Source organism: Mustelus asterias, chromosome 10 (assembly GCF_964213995.1).
Source record: "Mustelus asterias chromosome 10, sMusAst1.hap1.1, whole genome shotgun sequence".
NCBI classification, from domain to species: Eukaryota; Metazoa; Chordata; class Chondrichthyes; order Carcharhiniformes; family Triakidae; genus Mustelus; species Mustelus asterias.
This window is the reverse complement of record NC_135810.1, coordinates 68,422,463-68,441,209: the sequence shown is the minus strand read 5'-3', so window position 1 is coordinate 68,441,209 and position 18,747 is coordinate 68,422,463. Positions and strand designations below refer to the sequence as shown.

General features: G+C 40.3%; 2 protein-coding genes across 3 annotated transcripts in view; one reads left to right on the top strand and one right to left on the bottom strand.

The window, feature by feature from the left end:
• Positions 1 to 14,375, bottom strand: part of rab30 (RAB30, member RAS oncogene family) — a 144,871-nt gene extending 130,496 nt beyond the window's left edge. The window contains exons 1-2 of the mRNA XM_078221894.1: positions 14,088 to 14,375; positions 9,212 to 9,329 (exon numbers count right to left, since the gene is read on the bottom strand). The gene's annotated coding sequence lies outside the window, so the exon portion shown is untranslated. The remainder of the gene's footprint in view (positions 1 to 9,211; positions 9,330 to 14,087) is intronic.
• Positions 14,376 to 14,696: 321 nt separating this feature from the next.
• pcf11 (PCF11 cleavage and polyadenylation factor subunit) overlaps positions 14,697 to 18,747 on the top strand; it is a 41,614-nt gene continuing 37,563 nt past the window's right edge. For both annotated transcript variants that reach the window (XM_078221885.1, XM_078221883.1), the window contains exon 1: positions 14,697 to 15,078. In XM_078221885.1, the coding sequence (XP_078078011.1) occupies positions 14,911 to 15,078 (168 nt within the window). In that variant the 5' untranslated portion in view covers positions 14,697 to 14,910. The remainder of the gene's footprint in view (positions 15,079 to 18,747) is intronic.

Sequence of the window (18,747 nt, the reverse complement as noted above, 5' to 3'; positions counted from 1 at the left end):
TTAATGACCTGGGTGCACAATGAACAGATCTTATTTTGCCATCACTTTATACATGGAATAGCACTGCTCTTTGGCTTGTTGCAGATGCATCAGCTGCCACAATTTTGGGAAGTTCAGGATCTTCAGGACTAGGACCTCTGAGGATGTTACTTTAATTTATTCAAATGATTGCTGCTGATGCTCAGTTCAACACCAAGCCTGATCCTATTGTAAAGGATGTCTGAGGGGTTCATTTATCTCAGCTAGATGAGGTAAGAATTTACCTAATTGGTTGACTATGCCCGTAAACCTTTGCAGTTCTGTTTATTTCTCAGGGGCGAAAATTCCTTTATTGCTTCAGTTTTCTGTAAGTCTTTGGTAATTCCAGTTGTTTATATAACATGATTGAGGAATTTTATTGTGGGCCTAGAAATCTAACATCTGGCATTGAGTGTCAAGCCAAACTCTTGCAGCATTAGTAAACAGCTCTGACCATTTGTCACATTCATCTTTCATTAAGCTATAAATCAAAATGTCTTACATGTAATTTTTGATGCCTTACACGACTTCCAGGATGTTAAATATCATCCTTCGGAAAGTTTCTGGGCAGACATGATGCCAAACAGCTGACAGTTAAAGTAGTACCGTCCGAAGGGTGTTACAAAAGTGGTTAGGTGTTTTGATTCCTGTTCAGTAGTAGCCAGAATCCATTGTTGGCATCAAGTTGGGCAGCACAGTGGCACAGTAGTTAGCACTGCTGCTTCACAGCGCCAGGGACCCGGGTTTGATTCCCGGCTTGGGTCACTGTCTGTGTGGAGTTTGCACATTCTCCCTGTGTCCGCGTGAGTTTCCTCCGGGTGCTCCGGTTTCCTTCCACAGTCTGAAAGACATGCTGGTTAGGTGTATTGACCCGAACAGGTGCCGGAGTATGGCGACTAGGGGAATTTCACAGTAACTTCATTGCAGTGTTAATGTTAAGCCTACTTGTGACTAAAAAATAAACTTTAAAACTTTAAAGTTCAGTGAAGATTGTACTTTTTGCAAATTTGGTCAAGTTCTCCTCTATCAACACCATTGGATGGATTTCTCTTTCCACTGCCTTGTTGAGGTGTACACAGTAAGAAGTCTTACAACACCAGGTTAAAGTCCAACAGGTTTATTTGGTAGCAAAAGCCACTAGCTTTCGGAACAGGCTGTCCCTTCGTCAGGTGGTTGGGAGTTCTGATCACAAACAGGGCACAAAGACACAAACTCAATTTACATGAATAATGATTGGAATGTGAGTCTTTACAGCTAATCAAGTCTTAAAGGTACAGACAATGTGAGTGGAGAGAGCATTAAGCACAGGTTAAAGAGATGTGTATTGTTTCCAGACAGGAAAGTTAGTGAGATTTTGCAAGTCCAGGCAAGTTGTGGGGGTTACAGATAGTGTGACATGAACCCAATATCCCGGTTGAGGCCGTCCTCATGTGTGCGGAACCTGGCTATCAGTCTCTGCTCAGCAACTCTGCGCTGTCGTGTGTCGTGAAGGCCGCTTTGGAGAACGCTTACCCGGAGATCAGAGGCTGAATGCCCGTGACCGCTGAAGTGCTCCCCAATAGGAAGAGAACAGTCTCGCCTGGTGATTGTCGAACGGTGCCTTTTTAGGGGCTTATTGAATTGTCACCCATCCTCCAACTACATTTCACCTGAAGACTGCATTTGGTCTTTCCATGTGCATCACCTTTAGCAATTGACTGCTTTTTTGTAAATTTGGGATAGAATTTGTATAAGGATCCACCTATCTATCATCATAACTTTAGCTGAAACTTCAGATGTTAATGGCTGTGCTGTAACTATTGAATTTCTGCTCGAGTTCCAACCAGGTATCAGGAGATCTCCAGCAGAAATTCCATCTTCCATGTCAAAGTGTACTCCATTCTAAGTACTCTGGTTACAAATTCCTAGTTCTGCTCATATAATGGAAAAATGTATGTAAACTTGTCATGTTGTATTTATATCATTGATAACATTATAATTCTCCTAGCTCCTCAGCCTGTACTGAAGAGAAACTGTTCTGTATTCCCATTGATGCAATTCTTGATGTAAAAACTGTAAAATGTTGTAAGCAGTTGAACAACTTGGAAGCTACAATGTAGCCTTCAAAAAAACTGTTTGGTCTTCACTCTTCCATAGCAGACTGGGAGAGTAACAGATAAGAGAAATGGCTTTCATTTCACTCTTGAATAACTTCACTGCATGTCATGTCAATTGTATTTTAATTGTGCAGAATTATGGATATACAGATAGCACCTGAACCCAGGGGGCACCAGGATCTGGCACCAAACCAGAGCATACCGCATCTCCAACTTGGCAGGCAATGTCACACTGAACAATCTCATTTCTTTCCTTTCCCTTTGGACACAAGAACAATCTTCACCCTCTTAAGGCAACACTTGCAGAACTAAGCCTTTTATAATGGTAAACAGCAGCTCTAATTTGACTTCCTACAGTATAGCTAGTTAGTTCCTTTCACAACAACGCACAATTCTAAAACATCTTCCTCTATTTTAAAAGCCTAATAATCCAACATCTAATTCACCTCTGACATGCCATTTGCCATGCTTCAGAACTATTAGCTTTACCTTTACCCAACCTCTTGTAGGACAAGTTGGCACATATTGCTTGCCAAGGCAAGCCACTGGTTGGTGTATCCCGCCTTTAAGGCCTTCAGGCTCGAGACAGACATGCAGCTCACCTGTACTCAGTTCTTGCTGTGAGATGGGACAGTTATCAACATCTTGCCAGCACCAAAAGTTTAAAAGTTTATTAGTGTCACAAGTAGGCTTACATTAACACTGCAATGAAGTTACTGTGATAATTCCCTAGTCACCCCACTCCGGCACCTGTTCATATAACTGAGAGAGAATTTAGCATAGCCAATGCAAGTAACCGGCACGTCTTTCAACTGTTGGAGGAAACCGGAGTGGTTTCACTGTTGGCCTGACATTATCCTGAAACATCACACAGACAGAACCTCCAACCTACTTTAATAAAGGCAAAATACAGCAGATGCTGGAATCTGAAACAAAAATAGTAAATGCTGGAGAAACTGAGCAGGTCTGACAGCATCTGTGGAGAGAGAATAGAGCCAACGTTTTGAGTCAGGATGATCCTTCGTCAGAGCTGGAAAGCTCTCAAAGAGATGGTTTTAACAGAAGTAGGTGAGATCATTGCAGCTGCCTTAATTATATCATAAAGGTCATTTGATTTAGAAATGCAGAAACTATTTCTTTAGATTAGAAGATTATGCATATCACTCTGCTATTTAAAAATGGTGAGAGAGAAAAATTAGGGAATTAATAGATCATGGGTCCAAAATCTGCGGTTGGGAAATTAATATATCATTGCTGAAAAGAGAGACATGTTGCTGAAGCTTTTCATCTTGCATTCTTTGGGACAAATGGAAGAATATCAAATTTCAAACAATCACAACAATTTATTATACTATGGGAGGAGGAAAAGGGTGCTGATTGGTTGGCAAGTTGACTCTGACTGGTTGAGAATTACTATGGAGAAAGCAATGGGGAACTATAGGCTTGTCAGGCTCCTGAGTAATTCAAAAAGGCTTAAGGCATGAACTTATTCCTTTGTCTGCAGATAACAGGCCCCTGGGAATGAATGTATATCGCTTCAAGCAAGCCATGTTATCTGTTCAATTTAAATTGCTTTTCAGTAACTGTTAGCGCACTCATAATACCATAATTAAGGGTAAGGTGACTGAACATCTTGAACATCTTGAAAAGCTGATGAGAGAAAGCCAGGGTAGATTTGTATAAGGTAGGTTATGCCTGATGAACCTGGTTGAATTTTTTGAATAGGTGACTAAGGTTTTGAACATTCAATCCAACAAGGCTGCAATTGTGTATCTCATTGTATCAACAAATTCTTCTGTTTCTGTAGTAAATTTGAAGGCAACTCATTGTGGCTTCAAGCAAAAATTGATTAACAATATATATAAGGTTCTGACAGAACTGAAATACACATCTACTCTCTTCTCCTCCTTGGCTCCAACTGAAGTTCCTGCCTATCCCAGGATTACGCCCTGCTCCTGATTGGCTCAGCTTCCCGCATGGCCTCTCCATAGGGTCTGGCCCAATCATGGCTCTTAAAGGATCACTCCCATAAAGGAGCCACATTACCGCAGTTCCTTTCTCCCTCATATACGAATCTAGCTTCCCCTTCACGCAACATACAGTTTCAATAACTTTCCTCACTCACCATGTATGCAATTTCCTGCTGTCAACTTTTCTCTCGCCCTGATAGCATGCCAATAATTGAATCACAGTGGTTAGCACTGCTGCCTCACAACACGAGGGACCTGGGTTCGATTCCCGGCTTGGGTCAGTCTATGTGGAGTCTGCACATTCTCCCCATGTCTGCGTAGGTTTTCTCTGGGTGCTCCGGTTTCCTCCACAGTCTGAAAGACGTGCTGGTTAGGTGCATTGGCCATGCTAAATTCCCCCTCAATGTACCCGAACAGGTGCCAGAGTTGGGCAACTAGAGGATTTTCACAGTAACTTCATTGCAGTGTAAGCCTACTTGTGACACTAATAAATAAATTAAAAATATTACGGTTCAGAAGGAGGCCATTTGGTCCATCATGTCTGCACCAACTCTCTAAATGAGCATCATGGCTTAATGCCATTCCCCTGCCTTTTTCCCATACCCCTACACATTGTTTCTTTTCAAATAATCATCTAATTCCATCTTGAATACCTCAATTGAACTTGCCTCCACCACACTTCCAGGCAGTGAATTTCAGATCTGAACCACTTGTTGTGTGAAAAAGGTTTTCTCACATCGTATTTGCTTCTTTTGCAAATGACTTTAAATCTGTGCCCTCCCATTCATGATCCTTTTACGAGTGGGAAAAGTTTCTCCCTATCTACTCTGCCCTGCTGTGACGTTAGTGTACTTTTAAGAAAGGTTTTTTTAAAATCATGATCTCTGGAGCTCTCACAGCTTCAGTGTTTCTCATTGCTGCTGAGCTGTCTACCAGGTGTCCTTTTATTGCTCCTTAACTGGCTTAAATCGGGGTCTCAGGTACTTTCTGAGATTAGTTTTATGATCCTGCATTGTTAAGAGGAAAACGGTTGGCAGGTCAGGAGACAGGAGCTCTTTCATTTTCAGTTCTGAGCTGCAGGTTAGTTTGTAGAAGGGACAGCAATTTGAAAAGAAGTGTTTCTCTCTCTCCGTTTTATTTGGAAATTCTGCTGGTTATCTGAAAACACGGTCTTGCCTTTCTGAAGGGGAGAATCTGCTGTTGGTGGCTTGACCAAAGTCTCTCCCTGGGGTTCTGGGGAGCCGTTCTGACTTCAAACTGTTTTGAGTCTATCAAGAGAACTACAGAATTCATCCAAAGCACTCAATTCCAGTATCATGTGAGCATTAGTTTTTGCCGTGTCGAACCTGTTTAAAGGGTTGTTTATGGGATTGGTTTTGACTGGAACATCTTAGATATATTTTTTCAGGATTATACATTATTGTGGTTGTTTTGTTGGTTGTAATTGATAAAAGTTATTGCTAATTTTCTTACTATACATGTTAACTATATTCTTAATTAAACTTTGTTTGATAAAAGCTCCCTAGTGGTCATTTGAAACATATCTGAAGTGAAACATATCATGCTCATCCTAGACAAGTTCAAGGTGCAAAACTTATGATTCAGTCAGGCTTCATAAAACACTTTAGAGTTTCTGACCTAAACCATAACACTGCCTCCTCATGATTTTGAACACCTCTATCAAATCTCCTCTTAGCATTCTTCTCTCAAAGGAGAACAGTCCAAACCTCTCCAATCTATCCTCATAACTGAAATTTCTCATTTCTGGAACCATTCTTGTAAACCTCTTCTGCAGTGCATTCTCATCCTTTCTACAGTGTGACACCCAGAACTGTACACCATATTCTAGCTGAGGTCTAACCTGTGTCTTGTATAAGTTCAGCATAACCTCCTTGCTCTTATTCTCTATGCCCCTATTAATAAAGCCCAGAATACTATATGCTTTATTAACTGCTCTTTACATCTGTCCTGCCACCTTCAATGATCTATGCACATATACACCCAGGTCCTTCTGCTCCTACACCCTTCTAAGATTTTATCCTTTATTTTATATTGCTGATCAAAATTGCTAGCCAGTCCTATGACCCCCCACAGTGCTGCCCCCCCCCCCTCCCCCCACATAGCTCAATCACAGGCCTCCTGACCATTCCTGGGCCACCCTCTACATAGTCCCCCCCCCCCTCCTCGGGCCACCCCGATCTCCAGTTCCCCCCACCCGCCCGCAGTGCCAATCCCCCCCACCACCACCCCCACAGGAAGATCCACCCTCCACAGACACCCCCCCCCCCCCCCCCAGCCTGCCCGAATCGCTGAAATTCCTCCTGCCACTAACGATCCCAATGCAGAGTGGCAGGATTCCGCCCAACCCACCGATTGCCCCCTAGACCCAGCCTCCCTCAGGCCCGGCCCCCAGGCCCCACCCCTTATGGCAATGCCCAATGCTGGATGGGCAGTGCCATGGTGCCCCCTGGGCATGGGCACTGCTAGGGTGCCCTTGCCCAGGGGGCACCACCCCTCCACCACCTGACCCCTGGAGGGCCCCGATTACCCCCTGTTCACTCCAGCCAGGTCAGACTGCTGTCCGCCCACTATTTCTGCAAACAACAAGGGAGTTATTCCCAATGTCTCTGCTGAAATTTATCCCTCAGCAATGGCACTTTTATTATGTTCTCTTGAGAGGGAAGACAGGGTCTTGGTTTAATGTCTTATGCAAAAAGCAACACCTCGAACAGTGCAGCACTCCCTCTACAGCTCTGGGATATCAGCTTTAATTTTTGTGCTGAAATGCTGGAGTAGGACTTAAATCCACGACTTTCTGACTCAGAGGTGAGAGTGCTTTCAACCAAACCACAGCTGACATGCAAGCACAGCTTGCTTTTGTATCTTAATGGCTCTGGTCTCATTCCTTCTTCAGTCTGTCAATTCAAATGTTCTATCCTGCCTGGAGATGACTACCCTGTCTCTCTTCCCAGTTTTGTGCTGCTGATTATTCTCTGCTTTACTGGGCTTCTGCTGTCACTGATTCTTGGCTGTGAACTCTTTAGTAAGTCAACTACTCCAGTCACTGTTGGTCTTTTCTGGGGCCCTTTTGAACTCTGCTCTATTTCCACTGACCTGGAACTCCTCCTTCCTGCTAAATCTACTACGGCAACAATTGCTCCACCATTATTGTCTACTCCAGTTTGTACTTTTCCTTGTCTCTGAATTGATCCCAATATACTCCCTGTTAGAGATTAGTCCCAACTTTCCCCATCCTCACTCCACAACACACACACCCCTAAACAAGAAAGAGAAAAGCCAGAAGGAGAGAGGGAAAAGCTATGAAGGAAGAAAAGCAAGATAAAAGTGGAAAAGACACAGAAGCAGGCCAGTGAAATTTTAGAGATAAGAGTTACAGGAAAGGAGAGCACAAATAAGAGGGGGAAAAAAGATAAACAGGATAGGAGGGACCAACAAACCGGAAAAAAATGAACCTGAAAAGGATAGTGAACAAACTCAGGAATGGCAGAAAGGAAGTAAGAGGCAGACACAAGAACCAAAAGAAAAAGACAAGAGGCAAACACGGGATGGGAAGAGAAGGATGTATACAGGGAAGAGACACAGGTGAGAAAACGCAAGGGCACAAGAGGAGATGCAGAAGGGCAGAAAGAAAACCACAGATATGAAAGGAAGAAATCTTAAGGAACAGGAAAGGGGCAGAGGTTTTCTAGTATCATTATCCTTCGACGGTATAAGAGCATTTTACATGGAACTGTGTTAAAAATTGAAAATATTTTGGAACTTAATGGGTCAGATTATTTCAGATTTGTCAAGGTTAATGATGTGAGAGTCACCATGAACAAACATGGGCAATAGAACAAATTTTGAATTAAAGCATATTAATTCCAGAACTTCAAGATTTGGATTCAACAAAATTAGGTACAGCCACCCCTGTGAACACTTCAAATTTACAATGCGTGAATTTACAGAGCTTCTTCATATGAAACATCATGCATGAGCTGATGTTGAGAGTATTAATTCATTCTGAAGCCAAATGGTGAATTCAGAAACCAGACACCAATCCTTTACTTAATACTAGATTTACTTACAGAATGCGATGTTATATATATTTACCTCCTCCCTAAACAACACCCAATGTCTGTAGAAATCTCTTTGTACTCTTTTCTGTAAACTGAAAACAAATTAATGAATGACCAGAACCTTAAAGGGACACCAGTCTCTCTTTATACTCTTTTTTGGGCAAAACAAATGGGCAAATTACCAAACTAAATTAAGGTGATAAAACATGTCACTTTTTTCCACCAGTAATTATTTAGACAGCAACTTCACCCGGTCAATGAACCCCAGTCTCCCGCATGGCTGGCAGGGACAATAACCAATATACTAACAAGGAGCTTAATCTCTGTTTATACTCTTTAGATATATCGTTTAATCAATCAATGCCCTGTGTATCCTTAACCTTAAAATAGAATTAAGATGCCTTTAACATGGGGAGCATAACTCTAGCATTGGCTCAGTTCAACCCCGTGTTAATAGAAATATAACTCAACCTTTCTTTTGAATTAATGACCTCTATGCTGCAAAATTAGAGTTTACTATTTTGAATATTACCGTCATTGTTTCATTAATTCAAAGAATGTGGCTGTTGATGGTAAAGCCAGTATTTATTGCCCATTCCTAATTGCCTTTCAGAAGGCAGTGGTGAATCTGAACTTGATTGCTAGGCCATTTTAGAGAGTTGTTAAGAGTCAGTCACGTTGCTGGGCAGCTGGAATCTGCTTGTGTTACTATTATGAGTTACCCATAAGAAATTAAATATATCCTATATTAATACCAGCAGCATTTTACGTTATTATGCTCTATACTGTTGATACCAACGAGACAATTATAACTTTTAACAATTGTTTTATTTTATTTTAATATTTAAAACACCTGCAATTCTTCAAATACAAATGATCTTTGGCTTCAAAATGCTAAAAAGGGAATAAAAGTATCAAGAAATAATATTTCCAGGTGGCATGTGTCTTCAATGCACTCATCTTCTTTCTATAAATTTCAAGATCCACAATGTGAAAATGCATTTTTGTATTCTTCTGTTCTTAAATAAATGATAGAAATATTCTGTACCTGTAGCTTCAGTTACAATAAACTCATATCCACTGCACTTTCAGCATGTCCCATTGCTTCAACATCAGAGGTAATGCGTTTATTAAGAATGGGAATCCTTTCGTAAATTCATATTTATCTGCAAATTAAAAACATGAATTTGCTACATGAAGGTTGAGTGTCCTTTAAAAATAAGTCTCCTGAACAGTTCGCTTGGATGCACAGAATTTGAAATTTGCTGAAAAGAGAGATTTGCTGAAGCTTTGGGTCTTGCAATTATCAGGACAAGCACGAGAATGCCAAATTTCAAACAATCACAATTTATGCTACAGGTGAACAAGGGTGCTAATTGGTTGGCAAGTTGATTCTGATTGCCTGAGACATTGTCATGGAGAATACAGTGGGGAACAATAGGTTCCCAAAACTCCCAGGTAATTCAAAAATGACACAATGCTCTGCCTCTCCAGTACCTCAACTCTCTACGGTTTCATTGTACTGACATTGTTCAGTTGTGTGGTCAGCAGAACATCTTTTTGGACTGATGACAACATCCGTCAGCAGAAAATAGCACTCACATAGCCACAGAATAGGAGGAGTGTGAAATGGCTTCCTTGACCATTTGTTCGAAATTTTAGATACTTTGTCTTTCCCAGGTAACTTGAGATAGACCAGGCGCTTTTCAGGTCTGAAAGTGGTGGCCTATGAACTATTTGAGAATTTGCACAATACACAGTGAGCAATGGTCTGACCAGGATCATCTTTGTTCTGCTGGATAGTTTTGAGGTGCACTTTCTTCGTGTTCTTCAGTTGTTTGTGATAAGCAAAGTACAGACTATGATCAACCAGCATGTGCTTCAAAATGTTAGAATACTGTTAGATCTGATTCCACAATTGAGCAACACTTGCTGAACAATCCTGGGTGTGCTAATAGCTACATTAACGACCAATTTAAGATAATCAATTGAGTTCATAATGTAGCTTATTTATATTAACTAGGAGGGATCTGCTCTCTGCAAGAAGAATATTTTCTCCAGAAGCTTGGGGAGCCTATGGATCTCTTTTGTTTTCTCCATGCCAATGTCTCAGCCAATCAGAGTCAACTTGCCTACCAATCGGCATCCTTTTTTTCCTATAGTATAAATTATTGTGATTGTTTTAAATTTGACATTCTTACATTTGTCCCAATGAGTGCAAGACAACAAGCTTCAGCAACGTGTCTTTCTTTACAGCAATATAAACCTACTGAACTTGACTCATGCTGATGGATGAAGTTGGTGGCACTGTCAGAGTCACTTAAAGGCAAGACAAATATCAAGCCTTGTAGGCAATCAGGGGGCAGCCAAGACACTGATTTTTCGTGACAAAGAACTGAATTATGAGGAAAGATTGAAAACAAAACATAATCTTAGAAGGAAATGAATGAAAGATGATCTTATAATGGTACATAATATAATAATGTGGAAGATATTCAGAACACTGATTCACAATGAACTATCTTACAAATAGCTGTCATGTCTGGGGTTGCCTAATGTTTATCCAACTTGTGATTTTATGACATGTAACCTGCTGATTTGTGGGAATCTCACAAACTTTAGTTTTATTTGACTGTCAGTTTATTTTAATAACTGGTTTGATGTTACGTTGTTTGTCCCAGTTCTAAACAAAAGGTTAAAAGTATTAAAATCACCAGCAAAGATGAAAGGGGATCATTTTAAATTTTGGCAGTAGTGGAAATGAGCCAATATTGGACCAATTGCCTGTTAGTCCAATTCTCCCAATTTTGTTTCCACAAGAAGTTAAAACGACTCCCATTGTATGCATACGCTGCATTGAGGTTGTTTGCATCAGCAATTTACCTATTAAACATAACATATTCCTTTTTTAACTATGGGTTACAAATTTAGTCCACTGTAAATTCTTTCTTGGGTTTAGTGGCATTTTAAAAAGTGCAGAAATGAAGAGCCCTGTGGTGTTTGTGCAGGAATCGTTGAAGATGGCAGGACAGGGTAATAAAGCAATTTGTAAAATACATGGGATCCTGGGCTTTATAAATACTGTCGAGGCACAGAGTACAAAAATGTGGAATTTCTGCTAAACATTAACTCGACCCCAGCTAGCAAGAAGGTGCTAGATTGACTCTAAAAAGGGAAAATGTGAAGCCATCCACTCTAGTAGGAAGAATGGAAAAGCAGAATATTACTAAAAAACTGAGAGACCAATAAATGCTGATATTCAGAGGGATTTTGGGTCCTTAGTATACAAATCATAGGAAGTCAATATACAGATAGAGCAATGAGAAAACCAGACAGCATATTAGCCTTTGTTGCAAGGTTGGAATGTAATATTAAGGAAACCTAGCTGCAATTATACATGGACTTTGATGTGACCACACCTGGAGTGCTGTGCCCACTTTTGATTTCCTTATCAAAAGAAGGATATACTTGGCTCAGACTGGTTGCAAAAGGGTTAACTGGATTGGCTCATGGGATGAAAGAGCTGTCCTGTGAGCAGAGATTGAGCAATATGTGCCTATATTTTCCAAAGTTTAGAAGAATTAGAGGTGATCTCATTGAAGCATGTAAAATTCTCAGGGGAAAAACAGGATAACTGCTGAGTGGAGGTTTTCCCTGAGCCAGCAATCAAAGTCTCAGGGTAAGGTCTTGGTTATTTAGGACTAAGATGAGAAATGTCTTTACTAAACATTGTGAATCTTTATAATTATCGACTGCGAAGAGTTGTGGATGCTTAGTTGATGGGTATATTCAAGACTGATATCGATAGATTTTTCAGCACTAGGGGAATCAAGAAAAATGGACAGGAACATACAGTTGATATAAAGTTCAGCCATGATCTTATTGAATGGCTGAGCAAGCTCAAGTGGTCAGATATTTCACATATTGTGCGCAATTCTGGCAACCATATTTTAGGAAAGATGTGAAGGCTTTGGAGAGGGTACAGAAGAGATTTACTATACTGGTTCAAAGGACAAGAGATTAAAGTTACATTGGTAGACTGGAGAAACTGGATGTTCTCCTTAGAACAGAAAAATCTAACACGGAGTTTGATAGAGGTGTTTTAATTTGTTCAGGATTCATATAGAGTAAATGAGGAGAAATTTTTGAATGTCTGAACAGTCAGTAACCAAGGACACTGACTTAAAATGACTTGCAGAAGAAGAGGAAAATGAGAAAAAACTTTTACACAATGAGTGATTAAAATTTGCAATGCATTGGCTGATAGTATGGTGGATGTGAAATCAATAGTAGTATTCAAAAGGTAATTCGATAAATACTTGGGAGGAATAAATTGTAGGGTTATGGGAAAGGGGCAAATATAGTGGGATGAACCAGTTTGTTCTTTGAAAGAGTCAGCAGACTTGATGTGCTGAATGGTCTCCTGTGTTTTGCTATTCCAAGATTAGTCTTCATTTTAGGGAAAGTGATGGCCTAGTAGTATTATCGCTGGACTATTAATCCAGAAATTCAGCTAATGTTCTGGGGACTCGGGTTCAAATCCGACCATGGCAGATGGTGGAATTTGAATTCAATACAAAATATCTGGAATTAAGAATCTACTGATGACCATGAAAACATTGTTGATTTTTTGGAAAAACCCATCTGGTTTACTAATGTCCTTTAGGGAAATAAATCTGTTGTGCTTACCTGGTCTAGCCTATGTGTGACTCCAGAGCCATAGCAATGTGGTTGACTTTCAACTGCCCTCTGAAATGGCACAGAAAGCCACTCAGTTTCAAAGGTAACTAGGGATGAGCATTAAATGCTGACCAGCCAGTGACGTCCATGTCCCACAAATGAATAAAAAGTCACTTAGGTAAATGGTTTTCATTACCTTTATCTGCTGGAGTAGGGTCACACTCCCCAATTAATACTTACACAATTATATAACCAAGGGGTGTGACAATAGTATCTCCTTGTGATCTAAACTGGATTACTTATCTTTCTTTCCCTACCATTGCTTTGCCTCATCAATAAGGTGTTGGATATTAAAGCATGATGCAGTTTCATGGTCAAGATGTCTCCATTCAGAGTGATTGGTACCTGGTGGTCCTCCCAGGCATTATGCCAAAGCTGCTGCACTTAAAAGAGAGTTTTTGAATATCTTTGAATTTGTCCTTTCTGGAAGGTTGGCCTTAGAGAGCAGGACCCGGCGGGTAAAATGGTTTTCAGTCATGCAAACACCGTGGCCTGTCCATCAAGGTTGGTTTTGCAGTTTTACCTGAATGTTGTGGTCCTGTTTTCAAGTATTATGCCATTATGTTGTTCCTGATAAACACCAAAGTACCTTCTTTGTTCCCTATCACTTATTAATAGATTACATATAAGAACATAAGAACTAAGAGCAGGAGTAGGAGTAGGCCCTTTGAGCCTGCTTCGCCATTCAATAAGATCACAGCTGGTCTTTTTGTGGACTCAGCTCCACTTACCCACCCACTCACCATAACCTTTAATTCCTTTACTGTTCAAAAATGTATCTATCCTTGCCTTAAAAACATTCAAGGAGGTATATATATCCGGTGGCATTTTACTGCAAATCTGATCATTTGCAGGAAACTCAGTAGCACCAGGTGCCTCACAATGGAACAAATTTCATTTATAATATGCTTGTACCATGGAAAACATCCCAACAATGTAAGTAAACACAGAGGTTGTGAGATGCTATGTTTGTATTTTTAAGCACAATCTTTGGTTAAAATAAAACAATTATGTTAATATCCTGTTTTAAATACAAACGTTAAATGTAAATACGTTTCCAATATCTTCCATGGTAAAGTTAAGAAATCTCAAAACATGCCATCAATGTTTATATTTTAAAGTACGAAGTAGGAAAAATACTGGTACATCATTAGTGGTGACTGTATTTTATCCAGTAAACTCACACTGTGTCATCTGGGAATTTCCAGTAATGGTTGCCATGTTTGTATTACATCAATAGCTTCCTTTGGGGGGCATTTTCAGTAAAGGAAGGGAAAGGGAAAATAGATCTTAAAATAAAACGAATTCAAAATAACGTATGTCGTGATGATTTAAAAAAGTCATTGTTTTTTATGAAGTCTAATCGATACGGTGTTGAAATACATCGAGTGGGATTACAAAATGTCTTCCATAATCGTTGTGAGCAACAAACAACATCCCTATCACCACTCCTCCCCCGGCAGCCACCGTGTGAAACTCCAGGGGCCTGTCACATGTCCACATCCGGCCGTGCCGGGAATCCACGTGTCCCGATTACGTCAACGGCAGCCCCCAATCTCAGCATGCGCTCCAACCCACCAACCGCTAGCCGGCCAATCAACGAGCGAGGAATCCGGCGGTGAGCTGAAGGACAGTAGGCGGTACCAATCAGCTGTCGTACTTTCGTGGTTCGTCACAATGCTCGCGCTGAATGCCGTCGAGGCAACAAATAGGATGCGGGGCAGGATGGTAGCCAATGGGGTTCTCGGATGTGATCACCCTCCATTGTGACGGCTCATGAATAGTTTAACTTGCTGCGGCCGCCATTTTGTATCGGGAGCGGAGAGAGGACAGAGGTGTTGAGCTGTTGAGGGTAGTTTAGTGTTGTCTCTTGTTGTTTTTTGAGGAAGGACTTCCACACCATGTGTAAATTTAGAGCGTAAATACTTGTAATCGGGGGAAAAAAACCGTCCTTTCGCTAGTTAAGAGCTGTCAGCGAACGCAGGTTTAAAATTAAAAAAAACAACGATGGCGGAAGACACGGCAAAGGCGGATGCCTGTAAAGAGTACCAGTCGTCGCTCGAAGACCTGACTTTCAACAGCAAACCCCACATCAACAATCTAACCATCCTGGCTGAAGAGAACCTGAAGTACTCGCCGGAAATCGTCAAGTTAATCGAAGCACAAATTACCAAGGTTTTTAAAATCAGTTTTTTTTGTTTTATTTTTTAAAAAAAAAATTGAAAAGAATTCGGAGTTTTTAAAAAAAAAAATCAAGTCTTTGTTTGATGGTGGGCTCAGTGATCCGCCAAGTCTCTGTCCCCCTTCCCCTCCACACCCTCTGTGTCGGTGTTATAATGTTAAATCAAGATGGCGGCGAGGCCCTGGGCTGGCGCACAAAGGCCGAGCTTCCTCACAACCGATCAGGCGCCGGCCGGCCGACCCAACACGTTGGCCACTTCCCTGATATCGTCATGATATAAAAAGCCTGACTGCTGTACTTTTTTAAAATAATTTTTTTTACTAAATCTCCCGGAGAGATGTTAGCCGAGGGCCGTTTTTAGATTTTAGGTGTGGAGCGGAGCCCTGGCGTGGTGTTTGCGGCGTAGTGAGGTTTCTGAATCCCCGCCCCGGAGCTACTCCGTCCTCCCTCCCTCTCACTGCCCAGCGGCTTGTTGCAGTTGGGATCCGACATTGTGCGAGAAAAACTGCACCCACACCCAGACCACAAGAGACGCCATGTTGGGCGTTCTAATCACTTAGTTTACTAACCCTCTTAAGGCTCGCGTGTTTAAATCGGGTTATTTCTAGTCTTCACTTACACTTATGTAGTTTAAATTATGTAGTCCTCGGAGAGACTAATGCAAATTGCTGCCCCATTTTAAATCTTTTGCGATCCGTTCTATTCGTCGTTAGTTAAGTAGCTCACATTTTCTTGCTTACCTTTTAGTTTGAATATATTCCTAACGTAAATTGAGATTAATTGAATATAAACAATAATATAGTTGGGGGTTTGACTTTGTAACTGGGCCGGAGCGAGTTTAAGTTTTTTCTTTAAAATAACGAATGCGTTTATTTAACGTGCTCTCAATGGTGGTACACTGTTTAACTGGTTCTTTGAAAAAAAATGTTAATAAAGAAAATGAAATACGTTCTTTTGTCTTATTTCTTTCACAGACTACAAAGTTTTCATTATAGCGTTTCATTGATTTTCTTTCAAGAGCAAATTTACCACAAAACTGAATGCTTATGGGGTGATGAGGGCTTGTATATATTTTAGGAAAGAAGGATGACACAATTCTATGGATTTGAAAAGTCACAGCATGGATTCAATTTCTGAACTGATAATCGGCTTTTATCATATTTTCGCATGGGTTTTGTTTCCGGTTCCGAGCATTCTAGATAAATTCATTCTTTTGACACCGTAAAAATCAGCAAAATATAGAACCCTCCCTCAAAATCCTGCTGAGTTCAGTTTTGCCATATATTTCCTGCAATATTAGCCTCCTCTGACTAACTTGAAGCATATGGAAGCCAGGATAGAAGGAAGTGTACTTTTAACACTTAGAATTTTTCAGATTCACTTGTTCCAGTTCAATTTGAATTTGTTTCATAGGTTGTGCAAAATTGGGCATTTTAGCTACCATTTTTATTTCCACTCACTTGAAAGTTTTTATTTCTTAACAAAACAATCTTCACTTTCTTGAAGCAATTATGATTTATGATTGAGTAAATTTGGAGTGGTAGCTGTCATAAATTTGGAATCCCTGTGTGAATTTGCAGCTGTTGAAGCAATGGTTTTGAACAAGATCAAACATTCTTGATTGCTTCTTGGAGCAAGTTGCCATTAATGGTGCTTCGGTACAGCAGATTTGCACCGGTAAACATTTGTAGTGCAAGTCCAGCACTAGGACTACCTATCTCAAACAGTTGAGCGAAATGAACTTGGGTTCAGTCAATTTCATTTTTGCACGAAGCACATTTGGCATTGGGCAAAACCCAGAACGAATGAGCTGATTTTTATAATTTTATTATGATACCTTGACCCACAAGTGTTCAGTTTTGTTGATGTGTTGCAAGTGTTCTTGATTTTTAAGCAAAGGTTGCTGGTCCAAGTTGGGTGCTGCAACTGGTGCTCGTGCTGTTGCAAACTCCTTCACTGATGTGATATTTCTGGTCCTGGTGATATGAATTTACACCAGTGGCCTTTTTCACCTGGCAATGGCTTAATGATCTTGACATTAGTTTTTTCCTTAGTGATCCAACTTTCATTCCTGGTTTAGTGTTGAAAATGAAAGCAATTGATCAACTCCCTAAAGTTAATTTTACCAATCGCTATTCTATGGTGCCTATAGCTTGTGTGCAAATTTCACTTACATTTTCAGTTAATTCTAATTCGTGGAATAGATATTTGTGATATTCCTGTTTTTTGATCATCTTGTCACTAAGAAAATAGCCTGCATAAATAGTACACTTCAGTAGTTCCTTCAGTATATCATTAGACTAGGATCCAACTCAAAAGGTAAACCACATGGCATTCTTAGTGTAGAACCCTAAATAAAATCTGTATTCCTCAATATATTAACATAAATAAATTTGCTACCTTCATTTTAATGTTAATGAACAACATTTCCGCTTCTATCAATCGAGAAAAATATTGTCAGTCTCCTCTGAATAAACACAATCCTATTGGTGCAGGAGGTATAAGACAGCCCATCCCCAATTCTTTTTGGACATATACATATTCCTGCTCTACATGCACTTGGATTTCTTCTCCCGTTTGACTCTTCATAAACTGGAGCTAATGCCTCAACTGACTGCTGTAATCTTGAACTTCTATAGTTCCAGCATTCTTGGAGATGAAAGGACAGTAAACAATTGCTGAAATTGGCATTCCCCTTTCTAACAGCACTGGGTGTATCTAGCCCACATGGATTGTAGTGGTTTAAGAAGGTGGCTCACTTCCACCTTCTTGAGGGCAATTATTGATGGGCAACAGATGCTGGTCTAGCCCGCAGTGCCCTCATCCCAAGAATGAATAAATTCAAAATAAAAGCTTTCTGTTGACTAAACAGATTCTTATTGTGGATCGCTTGCAGCTTATACCAGAATGGCCAAGATTTTGGAATCTGACCGTGATGATACATAAATTCATGCATTAAATGGGACGTTGTTTGCAAATGCCAAACTGCAATGGTGCCTGATTCACATTTCGGGCATTATCTGGTGTCGTCTCACCTTAAATGTATGCGCTTCCTGGATGTGGTGACAATTATTTTCGATTATAAGATTTCAGCGTATAAAGGAATCAGTGAAACATCAGTTTTATTAACCAGGCATTGCCTGTTTAGGAATTATATTTTTTAAGTATTTCCATAAGTAAGGGCCTCTTTGAAATTTACCAAGGAGAGAATTGGTGAAGGTTATGTTGGGTGCTTGCTAGTTCTAAACATCTTCGAGATGCATTGTATTTGCAACCAGTCATGCCTCTTTGATCTCTACTTCAGAGACCAACCATTCCAAAGTAAATTTGGTCGGGAAAGTTACATGTGACTGGTTGCATGATGTTTTAAACAGATAATGCCAATTTTTTCAGCCCGCTGAATTGCAACTAGACTCTTGACTTGAACAGAAGGTAATTTTGCATTTTGTTCACTAACAGTCAACACCACAATAGCCTCATCAATGCAAGTTCTACAATAAACCTTTCAAAGCTGAAATTGGACTTGGCCTGAATGGACTCTGATTTCCAGGAGCAGTGTTAAACTAGTTGTAGGGACCTTCAGCATGCTTAGTAAATATTTGCTACAATTGCATCATATTACTGCATGTTTTATATTTACAACCCAAGATGTGGTCATTATG